General features: G+C 43.9%; 1 protein-coding gene across 3 annotated transcripts in view; it reads right to left on the bottom strand.

The window, feature by feature from the left end:
* The window catches only part of LOC115099356 (cytochrome P450 2J5-like), a 61,879-nt gene that overhangs the window by 20,267 nt on the left and 18,560 nt on the right, over positions 1–23,052 (bottom strand). For all 3 annotated transcript variants that reach the window (XM_029616945.1, XM_029616946.1, XM_029616947.1), the window contains 4 exons: positions 20,976–21,136; positions 20,604–20,783; positions 11,026–11,167; positions 646–833 (listed from right to left, as the gene is read on the bottom strand). In XM_029616945.1, coding sequence (XP_029472805.1) covers positions 646–833; positions 11,026–11,167; positions 20,604–20,783; positions 20,976–21,136 — 671 coding nt within the window. The remainder of the gene's footprint in view (positions 1–645; positions 834–11,025; positions 11,168–20,603; positions 20,784–20,975; positions 21,137–23,052) is intronic.

Raw genomic sequence — 23,052 nt, 5'->3', positions numbered from 1 at the left:
ATCCATAAAATAGGGACGAAACATGAAAAGGCTCAACTGAAGTGGAAACATGCAGAAGGAAGGAATTGTTGATAAATTTGTAGCTTATGACTGAGCAAAAATTGTGGGATAGACATTTCCGCCTGTCTTTGATGGGATAGACCTATCTGGCTATGCTGCTGAATATCCCTGTAGAAGTGCTGCTTAGATGTTATCCATCTAAGTTTAGACCTGCTATAGGAGTTCTAACTTATGTTATCCACTTAGGGCTGAATATCACTATCTGACCAGATAACTTCTCGGGCTAAGTAGCGCTGATCAACTCACTACCTGCCCACTACTTATCCAGCTAGTCCAATAACGGAATATTCAGCTGCCGCTACATAGCAGCTTCATTCAGCATAAAACAATTTGTGGATAAAAAGAAATTTAAATTTAGCACAAACTTCCATGTGCAGCCAAATTAGGGCCAACATTGTAGGAGTGTTTTGGTTACTCTGTTTAACATTCATCAAAAGCCTTACTGCCAAATTCTGAATGATCTGAAGAGCTCTAAGATAAGTTTTAGGAAGACCTACAACAGACTACTACGGTAGAGTAACTGACTAAGAATGCTATTACATTTTTTTTTAAGTTATGATTTACAGAAGCTGATACACTCTTCACCTTTGGAATGAAGAACCCTTGGAAGCTCGTGTCTTTCAGACTCTGGCGGCCCACTCCTCCTGGAACAATACTGGCGTAGCGCTGGACCTCATGAATGACGGCGTTGGTGTAGGGCAGCCTCTTCCGGTCCTCATAGCAGATTATTTCTGAGGGTTCCAGGACAGCATCCAGCTCCTTCTGCACTTTCTCTGAGGACAAGAAAACAGCTTGGTATCAGGGATGGAAAGCTATCATTTAGTTACGTGTGTAACCCTTAAAAAAAATAATCCCTGCGCGCACTGAGCCTATTTTGCATAGGTTCGGCGGTGTGCGCAAGCCCCGGGATGTGCGTATGTCCCGAGGCTTGCAAAAAGGGGGCAGTCCGGGGCGGGGCCATGGTCGGGGGCGGGGCCTGGTGCGCTGGGAACCAGCCGGCGCGCACAAGTTACGCCTGCCAGAGGCAGATTATTTCTGAGGGTTCCAGGACAGCATCCAGAGGCAGGTGTAACTCAACAAAACAAGGTGGAGGGGAGGCCAAAAAAAAAAGGTTTCCTCAGAGCGGCCTTGGAGGGAACGGGGAAAGCCATCGGGCCTCTCCCCTAGGGCTTGGCACGTGCAAGGTGCACCCCCTTGTGTGCGCCGACCCTGGATTTTATAACATACGCGCGGCAGCACGCGCATGTTATAAAATCGGGTGTACATTTGTGCGCACCGGGAAACATGGACAGAAGACATGGACACCCACTAAGTTGTGAAGAAAGCTCATTTAGAAATAAAGGGACTTTAAATTACAGAACACTGTTTACTGCAGAGTGGACTGGAAGAAACCCCATAGAAATTATCTGGTCTACAATATGTCCACTACCCCATAAGGCAGTATGTCCTGCATTATGTCATCCCAGAGGTACATTGAAGAGACCTTCAGGGACCCAGTAGCCAAGTCCCAAATCCAGTCTGGCAGCCCTGGTGCTGCCTTGGATCAGAAAGGTCTCCCAGTTGGAGAACATCACCCTGGTGTAGCAGGAAGTGATCCTGTAGCAAGGACCTGCTCTCCAGGTGAATTGTTGTCCTCTTGCACTGAGGACAAGTCTTCCAGGGGGAAGAGTTAGGTCTGCCATCATAGTTGATGATTCGATTATTAGGAATGTAGATAGCTGGGTGGCTGGTGGACATGACGACCGCGGGTAACTTGCCTGCCTGGTGCGAAGGTGGCAGACCTCACATATCACCTATATAGAATTATAGATGGTGATGGGGAGGAGCCGGCTGTGTGGGCACCAACGACAGGAAAATGTGGGAGGGAGGTTCTGGAAGCCAAATTTAGGCTGTTAGGTAGGAAGCTGAAATCCAGAACCTCCAGGGTGGCATTCTCTGAAATGCTCCCTGTTCCACGTGCAGATCACCAGAGGCAGGCAGAGCTCCGGAGTCTCAATGCGTGGATGAGACAATGGTGCAAGGAAGAGGGATTCAGTTTTGTTAGGAACTGGGGAACCTTTTGGGGAAGGGGGGGAGACTTTTCTGAAAGGACAGGCTCCTCCTTAACCAAAATGGAACCAGGCTGCTAGAGCTAACTTTCAAAAAGGAGATAAAGCAACTTTTAAACTAGAACAAGGGGGAAAGCCGACAGTCACTCAGCAGTGCATGGTCCAGAGGAATGAATCTTTGAAGGATACTAATGAAAAAGGAGATTTAGGCCATCCCAACAGAGAGGTTCCATTAAATACAAAAGTAGCCCACATGCCTATATGTAAAGAATCACCTGAGCTAAAAAATTCCAAATTATCCTAATCAACTGAAAAGCAGTTTGTTAATACAAACAAAAAACACACCTTGAAATGTTTGTATGCCAGTGCTAGAAGTCTAAGAAGTAAGATGGGAGAGTTAGATTGTATAGCAGTGAATGGGCTTGATGGACCCTTGATCTGACCTAGCATGGCAATTTCTTATGTTCTTATGATGAGATTGACATAATTGGCATCTCAGAGACTTGGTGGAAGGAGGATAACCAATGGGACAGTGCTATATCAGGGTACAAACTGTATCACAATGATAGGGAGGATCAACTTGGTGGGGGTGTGGCACTTTATGTCCGGGAGGGTATAGAGTCCTACAGGATAAAGATCATGCAAGAGACTAAATGCTCAGTAGAATCTACATGGGTAGAAATCCCATGTGTGTTGGGTAAGAGTATAGTGATAGGAGTATACTACCGACCACCTGGACAAAATGGTCAGACAGATGATGAAATGCTAAGAGAAATCAGGGAAGCAAACCAATTTGGCAGTGCAATAATAATGGGAGATTTCAATTACCCCAATATTGACTGGGGAAATATTACATCAGGACTTGCTAGAGACATAAAGTTCCTGGATGTAATAAATGACTGCTTCATGGAGCAATTGGTTCAGGAACCAATGAGAGAAGTAGCTATTTTAGATTTAATTCTTAGTGGAACGCAGGATTTGGTGAGAGAGGTAATGGTGGTGGGGCCCTTGGCAATAGTGATCATAACATGATCAAATTTAAACTAATAACTGGAAGGGGGACAATAAGTAAATCTGCAGCCCTAACACAATTTTAAAAAGGGAAACTTTGATAAAATGAGGAAAATAGAAAAAATCTGAAAGGTGCAGCTGCAAAGGTTAAAAATGTACAACAGGCATGGACATTGTAGTTTTAAACAATCTTATAAGCTCAGTCCAAATGTATTCCATGCATTAAGAAAGGTGGGAGGAAGGCAAAACGATTACCAGCATGGTTAAAAGATGAGGTGAAAGACTATTTTAGCCAAAAAAAACCATCCTTCAAAAATTGAGAAAATTTACTATTTAGATTTACCCTCTGCTTTCTATCTTTTAACCAGTTGGCAATCCACAACAGGTCACTGCCCACTATCCCATGACATTTTAATTTCCTAAGTAGTCTCTCATGAGGGACTTTGTCAAATGCTTTCTGGAAATCCAGATGCACTAAATCAATTGACTCACCTTTGTCAATGTGCTTATTTACACTCCCCCAAAAAAGTGGTGAAATTACTACTTACCTGATCATTTCCTTTCCTTGAAGGAAGACTAGCTAATCTACTACCAATGGGTTATGCACCTCTACCAGCAGATGGAGACAGAGTAAAGCTTATGTCATGGTATATATAGCCCTGCACCGACATCAGACTGCCTGTATTCTCTCAAAAGCCAACTGTGGACAAATTGATAATGCTTGAACATAATCATGAACAGACAACCACTCATGTGCCCAACCAATAGGAAACACCGAGCTCAGATAAGAATACAATGGCACTATCTTAGGGACTGGTTCTGTTACTTACCGGACATCGAGGGAGCCATAGTCACCTAAGAAGACAAACTGAAACAAGGAGGCAGCCAAGGGCGGGAAAGTGGATTAGCCTGACTTCCTTTGCATTCAGACAGGCTAATCCACGACCAGTAGGATGTACCAAAGCTACTCCCGAACAGGGTGGGAGGTTGCCCACAGTCAAACAGTACCGCACGAGGAAAGGCTGCATCCTCCCTGGCCTGCACATCCAGGCGATAATGCCTGGGAAAGGTATGTAAGGAAGACCACATAACTGCCCTGCAAATCTGGACGGAGACACCAAGCAAAGCTGCCCGAGCCCTGGTGGAATGCGTCTTAACCTAGATGTGCCATCGCCAAGGCTAGCAAGACTGAATGTAACCCGAGAAAGGGCCTTTTCAGTTGTGGGACCTATACTTTGGAATGCACTACCAAATTCACTACATCAAATCTCCAATAGTAAAGATTTAAAAAAAAAAAAAATCACTAAAAATACATTTGTTTAAAGAAGCATTCAAAGCTATAGAATAAGAGGCAAGATATTTTTCTCCTACTATTCTTCTTTAGTTGATTTAACTATTTTATTTTCCTTCTGCTCTGTTTTTTTTAGTAAAAGTAAATATTAACCAAAATACAAAAAAGATTTTGTTTTATATTAATATTGATTGGTTACCAATGTATTTTTATTCAGACTATCTTATTTATTTCACATAACTACTATCTTAAGTTTTTTAGTTTCTTTTTAGTTATTTTGATATTTTGAATTAATTGTAAACCATTTTGTTCAAATTCATTTGCTATAACGGTATATAAAAAGTTTTAAATAAATAAACCTGTTTAGGCAAAGGCAACTTGGCATCCGCATTCGTGGCTGTGATAACCTCCTTAATCCAGTGGGCAATCGTTGCCTGCATAGCTGGCTTACCTTGTTTACCTCCACCATGGAGCACAAATAGCCAAAAATCTAGTAACCTCGAAGTACTGCATCAGATGCCGTTTGACAACCAATGCCCGCAAGAGACGATATTCCTCATGGCAGGGAAATAGATTGATTCGAGTGAAATTCTGAGACCACTTTCAACAAAAAGGTCAGAACAGTCCGAAGCTGTACTGTCCCTGGCATCACAGTTTGGAGGAAGAGTTTGTTGCAGTCACCAACCGCAGGACACCGCGGTGGGCCACCCAAACCTTCCGACGCTGGCTGGGCCTAGCAGCCCCGGGTGCCCTGGTCACGGCGCCCAACTGGTTCCGACCACACACCCCTCAGCCGTCATTATAGCTCTCCCGCTGCTGCCTCAGACCCAGCGGGGCCGAGTAGCCTCCTCCGCTGAGACATGTTGCACGCAGCTTCCCCTGGAACACCGCCACCGCGGGCCGTGCACCCCCCCCTAGGTACGCGCGCGCGGCATCTCTTCAAATTTAAAGGGCCCATGGCAGGAAATCCTCCCACAGCCCCTTCTGATGATGTTCCAGCTCCTCCTATATAAGGCAAGCTCTGACTCTCAGAGCTTGCCTTGGCAACAAGTCCCTTCACTCGTCTGGAGCTGCATTCCTGTTTCCTGCGTTCCTGCTCCCGGCTCCCCTACTCTCCTTCACCTTCTCCTGTCCTGCTCCTGTCCTCCAGCTTCCCTTCCTTGGATGGACTTCCTGACTCCTGACCTCTGGCTTGGACTTTGACTACGAGTATTGCTGCCTGCCCTGACCACTGGCTAGAACCCAGACTACAAGGTTCGCCGCCTGTCCCAACCGTCTGCCTGGACCCAGCCTGTATCATCACTGTGCCATCTTCCCCGGGATCATTCATGCAGAGGCCCACCTAAGACCAGCCAGTTCTGGTACCCAAGGAACACAGGCTGGTATTGGAGAAGCTCCAACCAGCCTCTGCTTCCCGTCTGGCCTCACCTACCGACGGGAAGGGCCTGAGAGGGTCTCCTCAGGCAGCGTTAACTCCTCCCTCGGCCACAGGATCCACTCCTTCAACAGGCGCAACAGGTTGCCAAGGACATGGACTCGGCAGAGGCCTCCACTCTTCAAGCCATCCCAGGCCTGGTGCTTAAAATCCAGGAGCAACAGATGTTCTTAGAAGCCCTGGAAGCCACCATCAAATGCTTGAATGCCTGATTGGACTCTGTTTCTACTTCTGTTACGCCAGCATTGGCTGGGACCAGCCTGACTCCTCAGACTGCCCTCTTGCAGCCTTCTGTACCCTTGCTGGCTCCTCCATGTTACAGCGGAGACCCAAAACTGTGCTGGGGGTTCATCAATCAATGCTATATGCATTTCTCACTGTTGCCCACCACCTTCCCAGATGAAGCATCCAAGGTAACCTTTATTCTCTCATGCCTGGAAGGGAAGGCTCTGGCGTGGGCCTCGACACTCTGGGAACGAGTGAACACTCTTCTACAGAACCTTGTTCATTTTGTAGCCACCTTCAAAAGGACCTTTGATGACCCTAGGAGACAAGCCGCCGCAAGCTCAGACCTCCTGCGTCTCCGGCAGGTTCAGCGCATGCTCAGTGATTACACCATTGAATTCTGAACTCTTCCTACAAAATTAGGGTGGCAAGAGGACTGCTTACGTTCTATCTTCTTAGACAGGCTCTCATCCCGGATCAAGGATGAGCTCACAGCCCAGGAGCTTCCTGATTCCTTGGAGGAATTTATCAACCTCGTGGACTGCATTCACCACCACCTCCAGCGATGAGCATGGGAGCTTCGTACCGTTGATCGTCCTGTCTGTGAACAAACTCATTCTCCCTCCACTACTGCAGGACCAGCTTCCAGAAAGACTTCTGCCATGAAGACCGACGAACCCATGCAGTTGCGTCAAGGACTGCTGTCTCCAGAAGAGTGTTTGAGAAGATGCCAAGCAAGCCTCTGTCTATTGCAGTACAGCAGAGCATCATATATCACACTTAGGGACCTGACCTTGGGTCCCATCACTTCGGCTCCCCAGTTGACTCTGCTGACAATCCTGATCTGGAATACCTGTTTGTTCCTAGTCTTGGCTCTGGTGGACTCTAGAGCTGGGGGGAAAACTTTCCAGCTTAAAGATCTTGAAAGCCATCTATGTATTTCAACCAAGCCCAACAAGTCACCTCTACTCCTTGCCTCCATCCATGGGGACCCCTTGCCAGGCAGGATCACTCACGTCACTGCTCTGGTCTCCATGCAGATTGACGCGTACCATGAAGAAAAGATCAAGTTCTTTGTTCTTGACAGTCTTTGCACCCAGTGATCCTGGGCATTCCATGGTTACAGCACCATTCTCAAAATTTGACTGAAGTCACTTCAACTTTCGGAATGGAGCCCGCTTTGTCACCAGATCTGCATGAAACCACTAAAATCTCAGACTCCACTTTCTTTGGCCGTCTCCATGTTGGGAATTCTGCCACCCTATGTGGACTTCGCCGACTTTTTTTTTTTAAAGAGTAATGCAGATATTCTCCCGCCTCATCGGCAATTCGACTGTTCTACAGAACTCCTTCCAGGCACTACCCCTCCTCAGGGTAGAGTGTACCCTCTCTCTCTCTGCCAGAAACAAAGGCCATGACAGAATACATTAAAGAAAACTTAGCCAAGGGGTTCATTTGGCATTCTTCCTCGCCCACTGGTGCAGGGTTCTTTTTTGTCACCAAGAAGAACAGTGGGCTCAGTGCTATCACCTGGAAGAATAAGTACCCGCTATCTCTGATTAACGAGTTGTTTGACTGTCTGCAGGGAGCAGTCATCTCTCCGAAACTTGATCTTTGAGGGGCCTACAACCTGGTCTGTATATACCCAGACGATGTTTGGAAGGCCGCTTTTAACACCAGGGATGGGCATTTCGAGTATCTTGTAATGCCCTTTGGCTTCTGCAATGCCCCAGCAGTCTTTCAATGAATGATGAATGAGATCTTCCATGACTTTTTATACTCCAAGTTCATCATTTATCTGGACGACATCCTTATTTTTTCTAAGGATTTAATCATTCATCATCAAGATGTCCGCCAGGTGCTCCAACGCATGTGAGAAAACCAGCTATATGCCTAGTTAGATACGTGCCTATTCCAGTGGGAGAGCCTTCCTTTTCTGGGATTCATCGTCTCTAAGCATGGCTTTACTATGGATCCTCACAAGCTTCAAAGTATCCATCAATGGCCCCAGCCATCTGGCCTCTGAGCCCTTCAGCGATTCCTCGGTTTTGCAAATTATTACCACCATTTCATCATTATTCCTCACTCGCAGCCCCACTCATCGTGCTCATGCAGAAAGGAGCAGATACCCAGAACTGGAATCCTGAGGCAGTGGTAGCTTTCAACAACTTAAAGGAAGCCTTTATTCGAGCAGAAAAGACACTGGTGGCCCAGTTACATTTGTTACGTACTGCAGGCCCCCACGACTGAACTTCCGCCCTCACTGCAACAAGGGATTGGGGCGGTTGGGGGTGCCTGCTCGATTATAGCGGAACATTGGAATAAAGGAAGGGTATTCACACTGACCCCTGCGATTATTCGAGCTGGGTTTGGTCAGATCTCAAATACCTCAATTAATGTGTATTTCAGGGAGATGCAATAGAAACAATTAAGTCAGGCCTATGTTTCCCCGCAGGTCCGGTACATGTCCAAAATTTCAGACTCTGCACGATGAGTGAAATGTCATTCTGCCGTGGGGTCCCTTTCTGATTTGTTCTGGGCATGTCCTGTGTGATTTTGGAGCAGAGTTGTTGATTATTTAGCTGAAATAATGAATGTTCCACTTTCTCTCTCCCCCAAACTGCTTTTATTTGACTGTTTTTTCCACTACACCAGTTAGGGGTCAAGGACACAGTCTCTTAATCAAAAAGGCGAGAATGGTTGGAAGGCAGCTAATTCGACACTGTGGCCTCCCCTTCCTTCTGGCAGTGGCGGAATACTTTTCATCACATGATGCAAATGGATAAAATGGTATCCCGAGTTCTCCGCAACTGAGACGGAAATTTTTGTTATCATGGAATAGCTACAAACAATCTCTGTCACCTCGAGTCAGGAGTTTAATTCTGAATGATTGACTGCAGCGAGCAACTGCGTTGGCACTACTCAAAAATACAGACACTGGTCCATGGGTTTCAATTTCGGGTGGGAGGCAGTTTATTTTCTCAATTGCTGGTTTTCACTGGTCTGGCACATGGTTATACACTCATTGCTAAAGAAAACAATATTTGTGCTGATTTTCCACACGTAGGACTCAGATTCCAAGTCCCACGGGATGATGATGTCACTTTTGCAAATAAAAAATTGTTGAAACTAAACACTATCACAATAGATTTCCTTAGTGTCCTCCCTATTGCCATGTGGCCCTAATACCATTACCTCTTTCACCAAATATTAGGTCTAAAAAAACCTCCCTCCCTAGCCCCGCTTGTCAGTCCTTGTACCAGCTAATCCATGAAGCAGTCATTAATTTCATCTAGAAACCTTACTTCCTTAGCATGCTCTTATGTGATATTTACTCAGTTAATTCTGGGGTAATTGAAATCAACCATTACTATGCTGTTAACATTTCGTCGTCTCTTTGTTCATTCTGACCAGGTGGACAGCAGTACACCCCCACTGTTATTCTATTCAACTTCTCACCTGAAATTTCTATCCATAAACATTCATTTTGTTTCCTGCAGAACTTTCACCCTGTCTGACTCAATGCCCTCTCTGACATATAGTGCCACCCCTCCACCAATTTGATCCATCCTATCATTACTATATAATTTGTACCCTGCTATCACAGTGTCCCATTATTTAACCTCCTTCCACCAGGTCTCTGAGATGCCAATTATACCTACCTCTTCATCTAGTGCTATGCACTAACTCTCCCATCTTACAAATACTAGAAGTCTAAAAAGTATTACCAACCTGCTTATCAGGTGTAATTTAGAATCGTTCTGCTTTGTCTGCTCTTTACTTAAAAGCACTAGGGCTATTTTAGCAATTATTGCAATCTCTCTATCGGGATATCCTAATATACCTGTTTAGTTAGTATCCTTCAAAGATTTATAAGAACATAAGAAATTGCCATGCTGGGTCAGACCAAGGGTCCATCAAGCCCAGCATCCTGTTTCCAACAGTGGCCAATCCAGGCCATAAGAACCTGGCAATTACCCAAACACTAAGAAGATCCCATGCTACTGATGCAATTAATAGCAGTGGCTATTCCCTAAGTAAAATTGATTAATAGCCATTAATGGACTTCTCCTCCAAGAACTTATCCAATCCTTTTTTAAACACAGCTACACTAACTGCACTAACCACATCCTCTGGCAACAAATTCCAGAGCTTAATTGTGCGTTGAGTGAAAAAGAATTTCTCCGATTAGTTTTAAATGTGCCACATGCTAACTTCATGGAGTGCCCCCTAGTCCTTCTAATATTCGAAAGTGTAAATAACTGATTCACATTTACCCGTTCTAGACCTCTCATGATCTTAAAGACCTCTATCATATCCCCCCCTCAGCCGTCTCTTCTCCAAGCTGAACAGCCCTAACCTCTTCAGCCTTTCCTCATAGGGGAGCTGTTCCATTCCCCTTATCATTTTGGTTGCCCTTCTCTGTACCTTCTCCATCGCAATTATATCTTTTTTGAGATGCGGCGACCATTCTGAACCATGTGTTTCTGAGTGACTATTGGCTTTCCCCCATCATCTAGTTTAAAAGCTGCTCTGTCTCCTTTTCAAAAGTTAATGCCAGCACCCTGGTTCCATTCTGGTTACAGTAAAGCCCATTCCACCAGAATAGACTCCCTCTTCCCAGAATGCTCCCCAGTTCCTAACAAATCTAAAATCCACTTCTCTGCACCATCTCATCCAAGCATTGTGGCTCTGGAGTTCAGCCTGCCTTGGTTCGTGTGCATGGAAGGGGGAGCTTTTCAGAGAATGAAACCCTGCAGGTTTGAAATTTCAGTTTCCTACCTAAGATCCTAAAGTTAGCTTTCTGAAACTCCCTCCTGTATTTTCCTATGACATTAGTACCCACATGTACCACAGATCCAGACCTCAGTTCTATAACATGGAGCCCTTTCTATTTGGTATATCCTGCCAGTCATTAATGTCCTAGAATTTCTGGTTCCCCTTCCTCCTCTCACCTTGAACATCAGGATATTCCACCATGTACAATAGTCCCCAGAGCAGAGATGTAGAGGTAGTTTCAATGCTTGCTAAGAAGAACTCCAACACAACTGTTCTCAGGTTATTTTCATTAAACACAGAGGTGGCATCATCCTTTGTCTGTGGATGGTAAGTAACAGAATAAGGTTAGATGTAGAAGATCCTAAAAATAAAGCATATGCCATATGTATACCATCAGGACTTGATGGTATCCCAATCCAGAGTTTTGAAATAAGTTTACAATGTTATTTTTAAGTTATTACTAATAATCTCTAACTTCTCATGCAATTTAGCTGTATCTGAGGATTGGAGCTCTGGGGTGATCCAGGAAACTATAGTCAGTTGAGCTTGATGTTATTAGTGCAAGGCAAAATGGCAGAAGCTAATCTATTCTGGAGACTGCATTTTCAAAATGATGTAAACCGGTTGGAGTCAGTCCAGAGGGTGGCTACTAATGATCAGTGTTCTAAAGCATATGGAGATAGACTGAAAGATCTAAAGTGCACACCCAGAAGGAAAGGCAAGATAGGGGAGAGAGACAATTAAATATCTCAAAGGTTTCCATGCACAGGAGGCTAGCCACTTTCAATAAAAAGATGAGAGCGAAAGGGATTGGACTAAGGAGTAATCTTAGGAAATATTTCATTACCTCCCAGTGAAGGTAAAAAACGGTATCTGAATTCAAGAAAGCATGGGACATATGTAAAACAGTAACATAGTAATGACAGCAGAAAAAGACCAAATGGTCCAGCCAGTCTGCCCAGAAAAGTTTCTTCTAGTGGTAATTGCTGCTCCATGCAGATGACCCCAATGTTTCTATTAAAGGTTGTAACTGCCACTTTGAGCAGGTTACCCCAAAAGTCTTAGGTTAAGGATAGTAATATTTACAATCAGAATCAAGCAACTATCTGAATCCAATTCTCCTTTTTGCCCCTGCAGTCAAAGCAAAGAGCAATGTTGAGTTGCATCAAAACATCAAGGATAACTGGTTAAGGATAGTATTTATTTTACTTATTTATAAAATTTTATATACCGTCATTTAGAGGGGTTCCACCACAACAGTTTACAAATATCCATGATAATAAACATAAGATCACTAATACAAAATAAAATCTTTAAAAGACAAATATTAACTACTATATTATACATAAAAATCAATGGTAAAACATTAAAACAGGCTAATAACTATATCAAGAAATTACAGTGCAACAAGAATAAAAAAAATTTCAAATAAAATAAAAATATAAATAAGAAAATAAAAATCGACTAGCTATGCCATCTGGTTCTGCTCATTGTAGGCTTATTTATTTATTTATTATAATATCCCCATGGCTTCTGATAAGGGTAGTAACTGCTACTCTGTGCAGGTTAACTCATGCAGCCTTTTGTTCTTTTCCAACTTCTAGCTTTTAGGGATCTGCAGTGTTTATCCCATGCCCTTTTAAATTCGTTTACTGTTTTCGTCCTCACCACCTCTTCTGGAAGGGCATTTCAGGCATCCACCACCCTCTCCATGAAGAAGTATTTCCTGAAGTTGGTTGTGAATCGACTTCCATGGAGTTTCACTTTGTGACCCCTAGTTCTACAGTTTCCTTTCCAATGGAAAAGGTTCAAAGTTTGTGCATCTTTAAAGTTTTTCAGATATCTGAAGGTCTGCATCATATCTCCTGGCACCTCTCCTCTTTCAGGGTATACGTATTTAGATCCTTCATCCTCTACTTATACTTCTTCCGATACAGACTCAACACCATTTTGGTTATCCTTCTCAGGATCGCCTCCATCTGGTCTCTATCCTTTTTGAAATACGGGCTCCAAAACTGAACAAAGTACTCAGGGTGAAGCCTCACCAAAGACCTGTACAAGGGCATTATCAATTCCTTTTTCTTATGGGATCTGAGGCCAAACACAATGCCGGAGGCATTCTTCCATCACCCTCTTGCTGGACCCAAGCTCTGCATACCATTACTAAGCTTGTGTTGAAGTGCCATTTTTTTGGATTGTTTCTCACTGCATTTCCCATCTCACTGTACCTCTCCTCCCAGTGGGGTAGTCCAACCACACATTATTGGGGCGTCAGAATTTGAGGCCAAATATCACGGAGGCACCATGTACCAATCAATGTATGCCAAAGGGGCACAACAAAGAGGATCGCCTTTTGTGCACCCCAAGGCATATCAATTTACTACTCCTTTATACTCAACAAACTATAAGTAGTACTGACAGTATTCCTGCAAATGCCATAGACAAATTTATGAGCATGAATAAACCGCTAATTTCAGGTCAATGCCTTTATGGAACATTTGCTAAACAAAATATTCGAACCATGGATAATAGACCTTGTTGCCTTAACATTTCTTCTGTGCCAATGTCGTTATTACTGACTGCATCTGTTTTGTCACTTGTATTCTTAAATAAACAGTCTATCGGAAAGAAAATGCCGATTACACATGATCTATTAGCATATTTCAGAAAGGTGCAGATAAAATAGCATTGCTGACAAATTTCTGAGTTATTTTATTTACATAGGATTACCTATGCATGAGCTGCTTTGCATGGATTTGTAAATGCTATGCAAAGCAGGCCATTGGAATAGGGGAAGAATTATGCCCAAATGTATTCAAAATATTGTAAATATTGCGTGATATGGCTATATTTCATTTATTTGCCTTTATTGATCGCCTAATTGGGAAAGTTCTAGGTAATTTACATTTTAAACATACATAATCACATTAAAACCAGATCAAACTGAGATCACTTGATCCGATGTGCGAGTAGGACGCTTGCCTGACTCGCTCCCGGTACTCCCCCTCCGAAACAGTTAAATTTACCAATTATTACTCAGTCTTGAACTACGAAAACACTCCCCCGTGGCGTCTCAATGATTTATTGATGAATTCCTGCAAGGGAGCGGGGAATTGTCTGGCAAGCCACAACGAGAAAAGAAACCTTCCGGTAAGCCGGCAGACTCCAAGATGACCAACGGGCCCCCCCCATCCCCCAGAGCCCAAGCCAGCACAGCAGTTCAAGCAACAGCGCTTTGGTGAGGAAGTGACCCGGGCCATAGTACTCGCCATGGACACTCGCTTCCAAGCTATTTCCCAGCAGATAACTGTGGGAAATGAGTCTTTAAACGAAATCGAGCGGCAGGTCGAGGACCCGCAGACTAGAATAGCTAGCGTGGAAAGAGACACGCAGGCCTTGCAGCAGAAACAGGGGGCCTTGGAGCAGCAGGTCCACATGTTAGAAGCCAAGGTAGAGGACCTGGAGAACAGGTCAAGGAGGAACAACCTCCGATTTGTGGTTTTCCCGGAATCCCTCTCAGATCGAGATATGCACTCCTTATTGCAGGGCTGGCTTCTAGAGGAGCTGGGCCTGCAGAAACTCCAGGGCCACTGCCACGTGGAGCGCGCACATCGCTTGGGTGCTCGTCCTCCGGGATCCACAAGGCCAAGAATCGTGATCACATGATTTCTGAACTTCTCACATAAAATATCTATCCTTCAAGCCTACAGGAAAAAGCCTGAGCTGCAGTATGAGAATTGCAAGATACTGATTTTTCAGGATTACTCGGCATTGGTGGCACAGAAGAGAAGAGAATATTCTGGAGTTTGCGCTGATTTGATCAAGAGACACATCAGGTTTACATTGCAATACCCAGCAAGACTTCGAGCGGAGTATAAGGGTTCCTGGCGTTCATTTGTTTCAACTGACAAGGCTAAACAATTCTTAGATTCACTATCTGAGAAGTGATGTCTACTGCTCAGCTGGATAGTGGCAAGTCTTCGGCTATGTCATCGCTTTTAGTAATTTACTATGTTTTATTCTTTTGTACGCTTGCCGCCCGCGGTGCGGCCCTCTCACCTTTCTAAGCAACTCCCAGGCTCCAGCTCCCAGTCACTTGCGGCAGTGGGCCACCGGCGCCAACCTCAGGCTCCCTCCAATGCCTCCGGCCCTTCTCCACTTCCTGGGACTTCCAGCCAGGATGCCTCCATCCGCCGGGCCTCTCTGCAGGGTTCGCGGAGAGATGCCGCCAGCAGCGCCGCGCCCCTCCCTAGGCGCGTGCTCATCAGTAAACCTGGCCACAGACCTGGATGCTGACATTAGATCCTTCAGCGTATAAATGCTCAGGCCTCGCACCATAGCATTGCCTTTGCAACAGGCCTCCTCGGTTCCCTGTTTGGTTCTGAGTACTCGTTGCCTCTGTGCTTCCTTGTTCCGTGTTTCTGATTGTCTCCAAGTTCCGGTTTCCTCGTTCGCCTCATCTGTAGTTTGACTGACATGCTGGTGTCGACCTCTGCTATGTCCGATCTTGCCTGCTTTCTCCAAGCTTGACCTCTGCTATGCCTGACCAAGTCTGCCTTCTCCATGCCTTGACTACTGCTATGCCTGACCATGCCTGCCTTCTCCGTGCCCTGACCATTGCTACAGATGACCACGTTATAAACTCCTTGTGTCCAGACTCTACACCTTCCGATTGCCGCCAGCTCTCAAGTTTGACAGTGACGCTTCTGTCCCTATCCTCTGGACGTGGACTCTTAAGACTTCGGCCTTTCTTTGCTCAAGCACCTTCAGTCAATTCTCGTTCCTTGATGCTTGGGTTCCTGTACTGGGACCAGTCCAGGATAGAACTACGCCACCTGCTGACTGCTGTCTCTGGGCTGAACTACCTGCCTTTGACTTTCAATCTCGAGGCCTGCCTAAGTCCTGCCAGCCCCGGCGCCCAAAGACTCAACCCGAGGGGATCGTGGGCTGGTATAGGTGACGCTTCAGTTCACTCCACCTGATGATGGTGGGGACCCATAGGCCCATGCCTGCGGGTTGCGTCAACCCCACCTCAGCCCAAGAATCCACCTCCAGTGCAACATATCTCATTTTGTATTTTTCTAATCAATAGTATATTGTCTTATAGGGAAGAAAACAGGGAGATGGAGCAGGATAGGAGTTTTTGGGGGGAGATGATCACAGCCCTTGCAAGGTTCTCAGTGTAGATTATTAAAATCTAGTTTAACAGGGAGAGGGCAGTATATTAATACGGTGTTCCATCCCTAGGCTGGGGGAGGGGCATGAACATAGAACTTCACAGAAGTCGGATGCATGCGGGGCAGACTCTACGAAGTTGGATCAAATATGGCTGATAATTTGAGAATTCTTTCATGGAATGTAGCAGGGATTGGTTCACCGGTAAAGCGCACAAAACTCCTAGCTTCAATTCGTAGGCACAAATTGTACGTCTCCAGGAGACCCTTCCGAATGATTTGGAACATGCTAAGCTGAAAAGAGATTGGGTTGGCAGTATTTTCTATTCATCAACAGTAAACAGAAAAGGGGGACTGGCAATACTCTTGGGGAAGCAAGTAGCCTTTGAACTTATCTCTACTTATACGGATCCTATGGGGAGATATGTTTTTATTGTGGGCAAACTATTTAGTCGGGTTATTACTCTCTGTAGTGTATATGCTCCAAATGTCTACTCACATGCATTCTTTGTGACTCTAATGAAAGATCTTTCAATGCAGGCTCAGGGTTCTCTGTTGGTAGCAGGGGATTTCAGGTGTGTGGTGGACCCAACCCTTGACAGGTCGTCTTCGGTAAAAATACCAGCTATGGGTAAGAATAATGGTATCCTATTTCTTTGCAAACATTTACATCTTCTTGATAAATGAGAGTCCTTCACCCTGAGGAAAGGTTTTTACCCACATCTCCCATGTACAGAATAGACTATATTTTGGTCTCAACTGTTAATTTTTCCATTGTAACAAGGGCAGAAATAGGGAACCCAGACTTTTTGGCTCACTCATTATTATGGCTAGGCATTAAATGGGGAGGACTGCACAGAGAGCAGTGTAGATGGAAATTCCCCATGCGTTTTGTAGGTGATTGTGACTTTCAGGTATACCTTAAAGAAAAGTGGACAGACCATGAAGCCCATAATCTCCAACACAAGTCGAATCCTTTGTTATTCTGGGAAGCCGGAAAGGCAGTGATGCATGGGGAGATAACGGCCTACATAAGGAGATCCAAATTGCTTAACCAACGCATTTTGGAAATGGAAAGGGAACTCCGTAGGGCAAAGACAAAATTGATTCTCTGTATGTCTGCTTTGGCTAAAAAGAATCCCTGTACTCTTTAAACTGCTACATACATCAGAAAACAGAGAAACAATGATTGTACACATCCCACAAATTGTATCATTATGGGGACAAAGCGGGCAAACTTATGGCCAACCTGGTTAAAGCAAGAAAGGGCCAAACGTATACAGAAGCCCTCAAAGGCAAACTTCTGCGGTTGAAATCTGGAAAATCTTTAGGGCCTTCTATGAGAAACTGTACAGTAGAGTTGGGGCTGACGAGGAGCTTCTTCTTTCAAGAGCTGTCCCTAACAAAGACTTTGGAGTAGCAACTGAAGTGGTTAAATAGGCCTCTCTCAATACAGGAAATCTTAGAAGGGAATCAAGTCCTTCTCATAAAGCCCCTGATCCAGACCTGGGCAACAATCTGGGGGAAACCATTAGGGATTTTTTTTCAGAAGCATTAAATAAGGGCTCCGTCCCTAAAGAAGCAAAAAAGGCACATATTACTTTCCTCCCCAAGGGGGGGAAGGATCCTCTATTAGCGGCATCTTACCGACTAATCTTAAGTTTTGTCCGAAAATTCTTTGCTAAAATATTAGCAAATAGATTGTAGGTAATCTTATCTTTCCTGATTTCCCCAAATCAAGTAGATTTTGTTAATGGTAGAACCTCCAGTAAACATATCTTGTGCCTCTGGACTGCTAGGATACAGAGTAAAATATCTGACCTGCCTAATTTAGTTGTGGGGTTTGATGCCGAAAAAGCCTTTGACCGGGTGCTCTGGAAGGATCATTTCTCTGTTTTACATAGAGATGGCTTTCAGGGGGTCATAGTGCGCAATATCTCGCTACTACACCAGGAGCCATGTTCCATCATTGCGGCTAATGGACTTATAATCACAGGAATTTGAGCTCAAGGGTGGTTCCAGAAAAGGTTGTCCACTCTCCCCTTTGTTATATATACACTTTCTCTTAACCCTCTGCTCTGAAAAATTAAAGATTCTCAGAAGGTGCGTGGAATGGAGGTGGGGAGAGATAGTTTTAAAATTGCTGCTTTCGTTGATGATGTGCTAGTTTGTCTAACTGACCCAATACGATCCTTTCGTGGGGTAATGAAGCTTCAAAGACAATTTGGACTTTTCTCATAACTAAAAATAAACTTAGATAAGCCTGAAGCCTTAGACGTCACTGGGTCCCTTAAGGATGCGATGGCCAGTCCCTTTTCTCCTACGATGGGCAGACAGGGAAATGAAATATCTCAGTATTGGGATCCCGGTAGACATTTCCAACATGTATAACTGTAATATACTCCCTCTGCTGGCTGCCTGGCACTCACTGTCTCTTTCCTTGGGAGGTCGAATACAAATGATGGAGCTCCCTTGCTGGCTTTGTGACTTACAAATGCTTCCAGTTTGGCTTAAACAGAGTCACATTTGGGAATTGAAAAGGGGCTGCACAGGTTTCTTTGGGGAAAGAAGCGAGCCCACCTAATGTTACACAGGTTGCAGTTACCCTGGGGGAGGGGCATATGGACTGTCCTAATATACAAATCTATATTTTGGCTTGCCTTTCAAGACATGTAAAAGGCTAGTTATATGGCTCATATTTATTCTCTCCTCTTTGTTTCCTGCAGGCTTGCTGTTGTCCCTTCAAAATCTGCTTCATGTCCAGGGTCGCAAGCTGCCAAGAACTGTCCATAATAATTCAACAAGGCATTGTAGACCAGCATGGAAGGGGGTTATGTAGTAGGCTTGGGATATCCTAGGAAGTCTCACCAAGTCTCTCTGTAGTGGGCCACCCACGCTTTTCACTGGGGTTAGAAAACTCACTATTTAAGGTTTGGGCCGATAATGGGTTGAAATTCCTCCACCAATTTATCCAGGGGGACATAGGTCTAGTTCGAAATTTTGAAGAGCTTAGGTTAGAATTTGGGCTGTCCCACAAGGAGTTCTATGAGTATCTACAGGTGCGACATTTTATAGAACAAGACCTTTTTCCAAAGTTTAGCCCAACTTCTTTTCATCAATTTACGAATTTCTTCTCATTACCCAAGGAGGGGAAAACATTCTTGTGCCTCTCTGACTAGAGCCATCAAAGGTATTACTACACATGAGAAGATACAGGCTCTGGTTGAGGGATGGAATCATGAATTGGATGTAGCCATTACCAACAAAATATGAAAAACTTGTTTCACACATGTTAAAGAGATCTCAGAGAACATGATATTACGAGAGACCCAGTTTAAATTTCTGAGGTGTCTGTATGGGCTTGAAGAATTAAACTTGGAGATAATGATCTATGTATTAAATGTGGATCAGTGCCAGGAACTATCTTTGGGATTGTGTTATTCGGGTGCTTTGGAAATCTAAATTGAGCTTTCTGAGCAAGCTGCTATGTACTCCAATTTGGAGTCCTTGCATTTATGTTTATTTAACTGTGTGGACAGTATTTACTCTACTACCACGAAGCAACGACGCTTATTTTTATGGAAATCTTTTCTCCTGGCTAAAAAAAAACTCAGTTTTGGAGTTCTGGACACAGAAAGAAGGACCCTCTGATGTATTGGAAACTGAAACTTCATTTGATGGCAGTCTTTGAACAGTTATCAGCCAGACATTCATCACCGGCTCACTATAAGACTTTTTTGAATATATGGCAAGCATATATTATGCTTCTGAATGCCAAGGCTCGGAGTATGCATCTCGATATGAGATGAGGACTTTTACAGAACACTGTTGTAAGCCCTTCCCTGCTTATTTAAACTTTATTAGGGATGGGTCCTAACTCGGTTGAGGTTTGGAGTCCTACAATATGCTTGACCTTTGTTTAGACATGGACTTAAGTTAATCCTACTCAGCTTTAAGTTGCATCTACAGGGGATGGGGATAGAGGGAGGTTGGGGTGGGGGTGGGACAGGGGGGTATGAAACTGGTGCATCTTAACTCAATCCTAATTTCAAAGATGTATTTTGTTTTTTTTTGGTACCTTTTGAAAACTTAAAATAAAGATATAAAAAAAAAACAGATCAAACAGAATGCAAAAATTCAAATTCAAATACACAAACACAAATAAAACTTAGTCAGCATGAAATTGCAATTTAAAAAAGATAAAATCACTAACTATAAAACCGTTACAAATTCAGCATAAGCTTGTCTGAATAAAGTGGTCGTCAGCAGGGATTTAAAAGATTTAGTGCATTCAATTAAATACAGATTTTCAGGTAGGGGGTTCCATAGATCAGGAGCAACAATGCAGACCGTGCAGTCCTGTGTTTCTCCATTTTTAAAAAGGGAATTTCACAATCCAACAAACTGCATCATTTATACAGCATTTATCATGCAATATACTCTGTTTAACTTGCATTATAGCAGCTTGATGAATTTCCTTCTAAATTAGTACCACCCTTGGGTGTGTATGTCCTGGACTCAAATATATCAGAAATTGCAGCAGGGACTGAAAGAAGCAGCCTCTGAAAACAGAACCTAACCTTGGCTATCTCATCTTGGTAGTAATCGATCAGGTCCTCTGGTGGGTCACCGGCCACCCGTCTCTCCCGATGGACTTTGATTTCTTCTCTCACGAACGAATGCACTTCCTCCCAGCATCCAAACACCTTCTTGTGGGGTCCTGGGAGCAGAGGCATCAGAGGGGAGAAAACATCATAGATCTGCGGGAGGAAAGAGAGAGACAACGCTGTGTAAGGGAAAGGCTGCTGAGGGCCTCTTTCCTGCCCAAGCTCCTCAGAATTACGGCAATGCAGCTAACGTGGAGAGAAATCCCTCCCTACGCTGCACTTTGTGTGAGCAGAGGCCCGTGAACTACAATTGTCAAGGCTCTCCCAAGCCTGAGGCAGGCTCACCCTGCCCCATGCGGTGCCTCGGAAGTTGATCATCATGCTCATAACATTGATGAGACGGAGGAAGAGCTTGTCATCCATACTGAAGCGATGTCCAAAAACCACAGCACAGATCACATTGGAGACGGAATTCACCACAGACATGTAGGGATCTGTGGGCTTCCCTGGGGGCACAAGAACACAACAGAGGATTAGAAATTCAGAAACTACCTCAAAACTCCTCTAAATAAGCAACTGTTTAAAAACTAGTTTATTGGCTATGAGGTCTTCTGTAATGTAACATCTCTATGCATTCCCTAATGCCCACCTGAGGGTCTCAGTAGGCACTGCACAAGTCTCGCCTGCACCTGCGCTTGTGCCCTTCTCCTGGCAACCTACCAATTAAGGTTCTGTCCACAAAGCTTGTCCCTGAGGATTTTTTTTTCTGGGACACTAACTTCACAATCCTGGGGTCCCAAAGTTTCCAGAGAAGTGTTCACAGACCACACATCCAAAACATTGGGATCACCCAGCTTTTTACTTACCTGGGATACAATCAGTTGCAAGCAATGGTAATAAATTAAAAACTTGTTTATTATTATTATAACCCAGTAATGCTGTTGTGGTTATAGCCCAGTAATGCTGGTATGGTAATGAGCTGCTCTGCATGCAAATGCATGGAAAGCACTCATTATTGTAAATAAAATAACACGGCTTGCCTGAAAAGTTAGCCACAGCTCAGGTATTGTAGCTAACTTTCCCCATGAGCATCAGGTTGCTAACTCAGGTCCTATTGCTCCTGGAGATAGAACATAAAGGGCCAGAATGGCCCAAACTCCTCTTTCCTGCCCCCCACCCCCACTGCCATTGTGTGGAACACATGATGGAGCATAAATTGAAATGCGTCTGGTTCCATTTTAAATCAGACGGACAAAGGTGGTGCTCTGGGCCCCCACAAGTCCAGCAGGTTTCTCAAGGTAAGACCAGGGGGAGGGATCAAGAGGGTGGGCTAGGGTGTTTGTAAAAAAAAAAAAACCAAAGAGGCAGGGGTAGGAAAGGGCCCTGTGCCACATTTATTTTTCTGTAATTTTTTTTTTTTTTTTTTTAATTTATACATTTTCAAAATATTACAGAAGTAAATTAACAGTACCATACAGATAGATTGCAATCGTTCTACTAATTAAACTCAATTTACAGTAACAAATCTCTATCTGTTATTTACATATAATACTTTCCAGGAAGGAGTATGAATCATAAGCGGTTATTCCAAAGGTAAACTAAAAGGGATCAATTCCCTTTAGTACAACAACTGAAAAAAAAAAGAGAGTTTATACAACTGGATTAATTTTTACTTAGCCTTATTATCCAAATTTACAGACTCTTGGGATTTGGAATCAAGAAAAGTACGCAACTGTGATACCTCGAAAAAAAGATGTTTTCGATTTTGCTACAATATTTCACATTTACAGGGAAATCTTAATGTCATTTTTCCTCCCTTCAATTCAATTTCAGATCTTAATGCCAAAAAGTTCCTTCTTTTTTCCTGTGTTATCCTAGAAAAATCGGGATAGATCCATACTTTTTCTCCGTGGAACAAAGATAAACAGTTTTTCATAAACAGACGAAAAACAGTATCACATTCTGTGGCAAAAGCAAAGGATACATAAAGCATTGGTCTAGTAGATATAACCGCATCTGAAGTGGCTTCAATTAACCCCGTCAGATTCAATGAGGTCTCTTCTGGTTTGCTATCTGGTATATTATTACTTCTCGTTGGTACATAGTAGATTTTGGAAGTGACAGGTAAAGCCTGCTGAGGCATTTTTAATATTTAAGAACATAAGAACATAAGAAAATGCCATACTGGGTCAGACCAAGGGTCCATCAAGCCCAGCATCCTGTTTCCAACAGTGGCCAATCCAGGCCATAAGAACCTGGCAAGTACCCAAAAACTAAGTCTATTCCATGTAACCATTGCTAATGGCAGTGGCTATTCTCTAAGTGAACTTAATAGCAGGTAATGGACTTCTCCTCCAAGAACTTATCCAATCCTTTTTTAAACACAGCTATACTAACTGCACGAACCACATTCTCTGGCAAC

This window comes from Rhinatrema bivittatum, chromosome 9 (assembly GCF_901001135.1).
Source record: "Rhinatrema bivittatum chromosome 9, aRhiBiv1.1, whole genome shotgun sequence".
In the NCBI taxonomy this organism is placed as follows: Eukaryota; Metazoa; Chordata; class Amphibia; order Gymnophiona; family Rhinatrematidae; genus Rhinatrema; species Rhinatrema bivittatum.
This window is presented reverse-complemented; position numbering and strand designations above follow the sequence as displayed.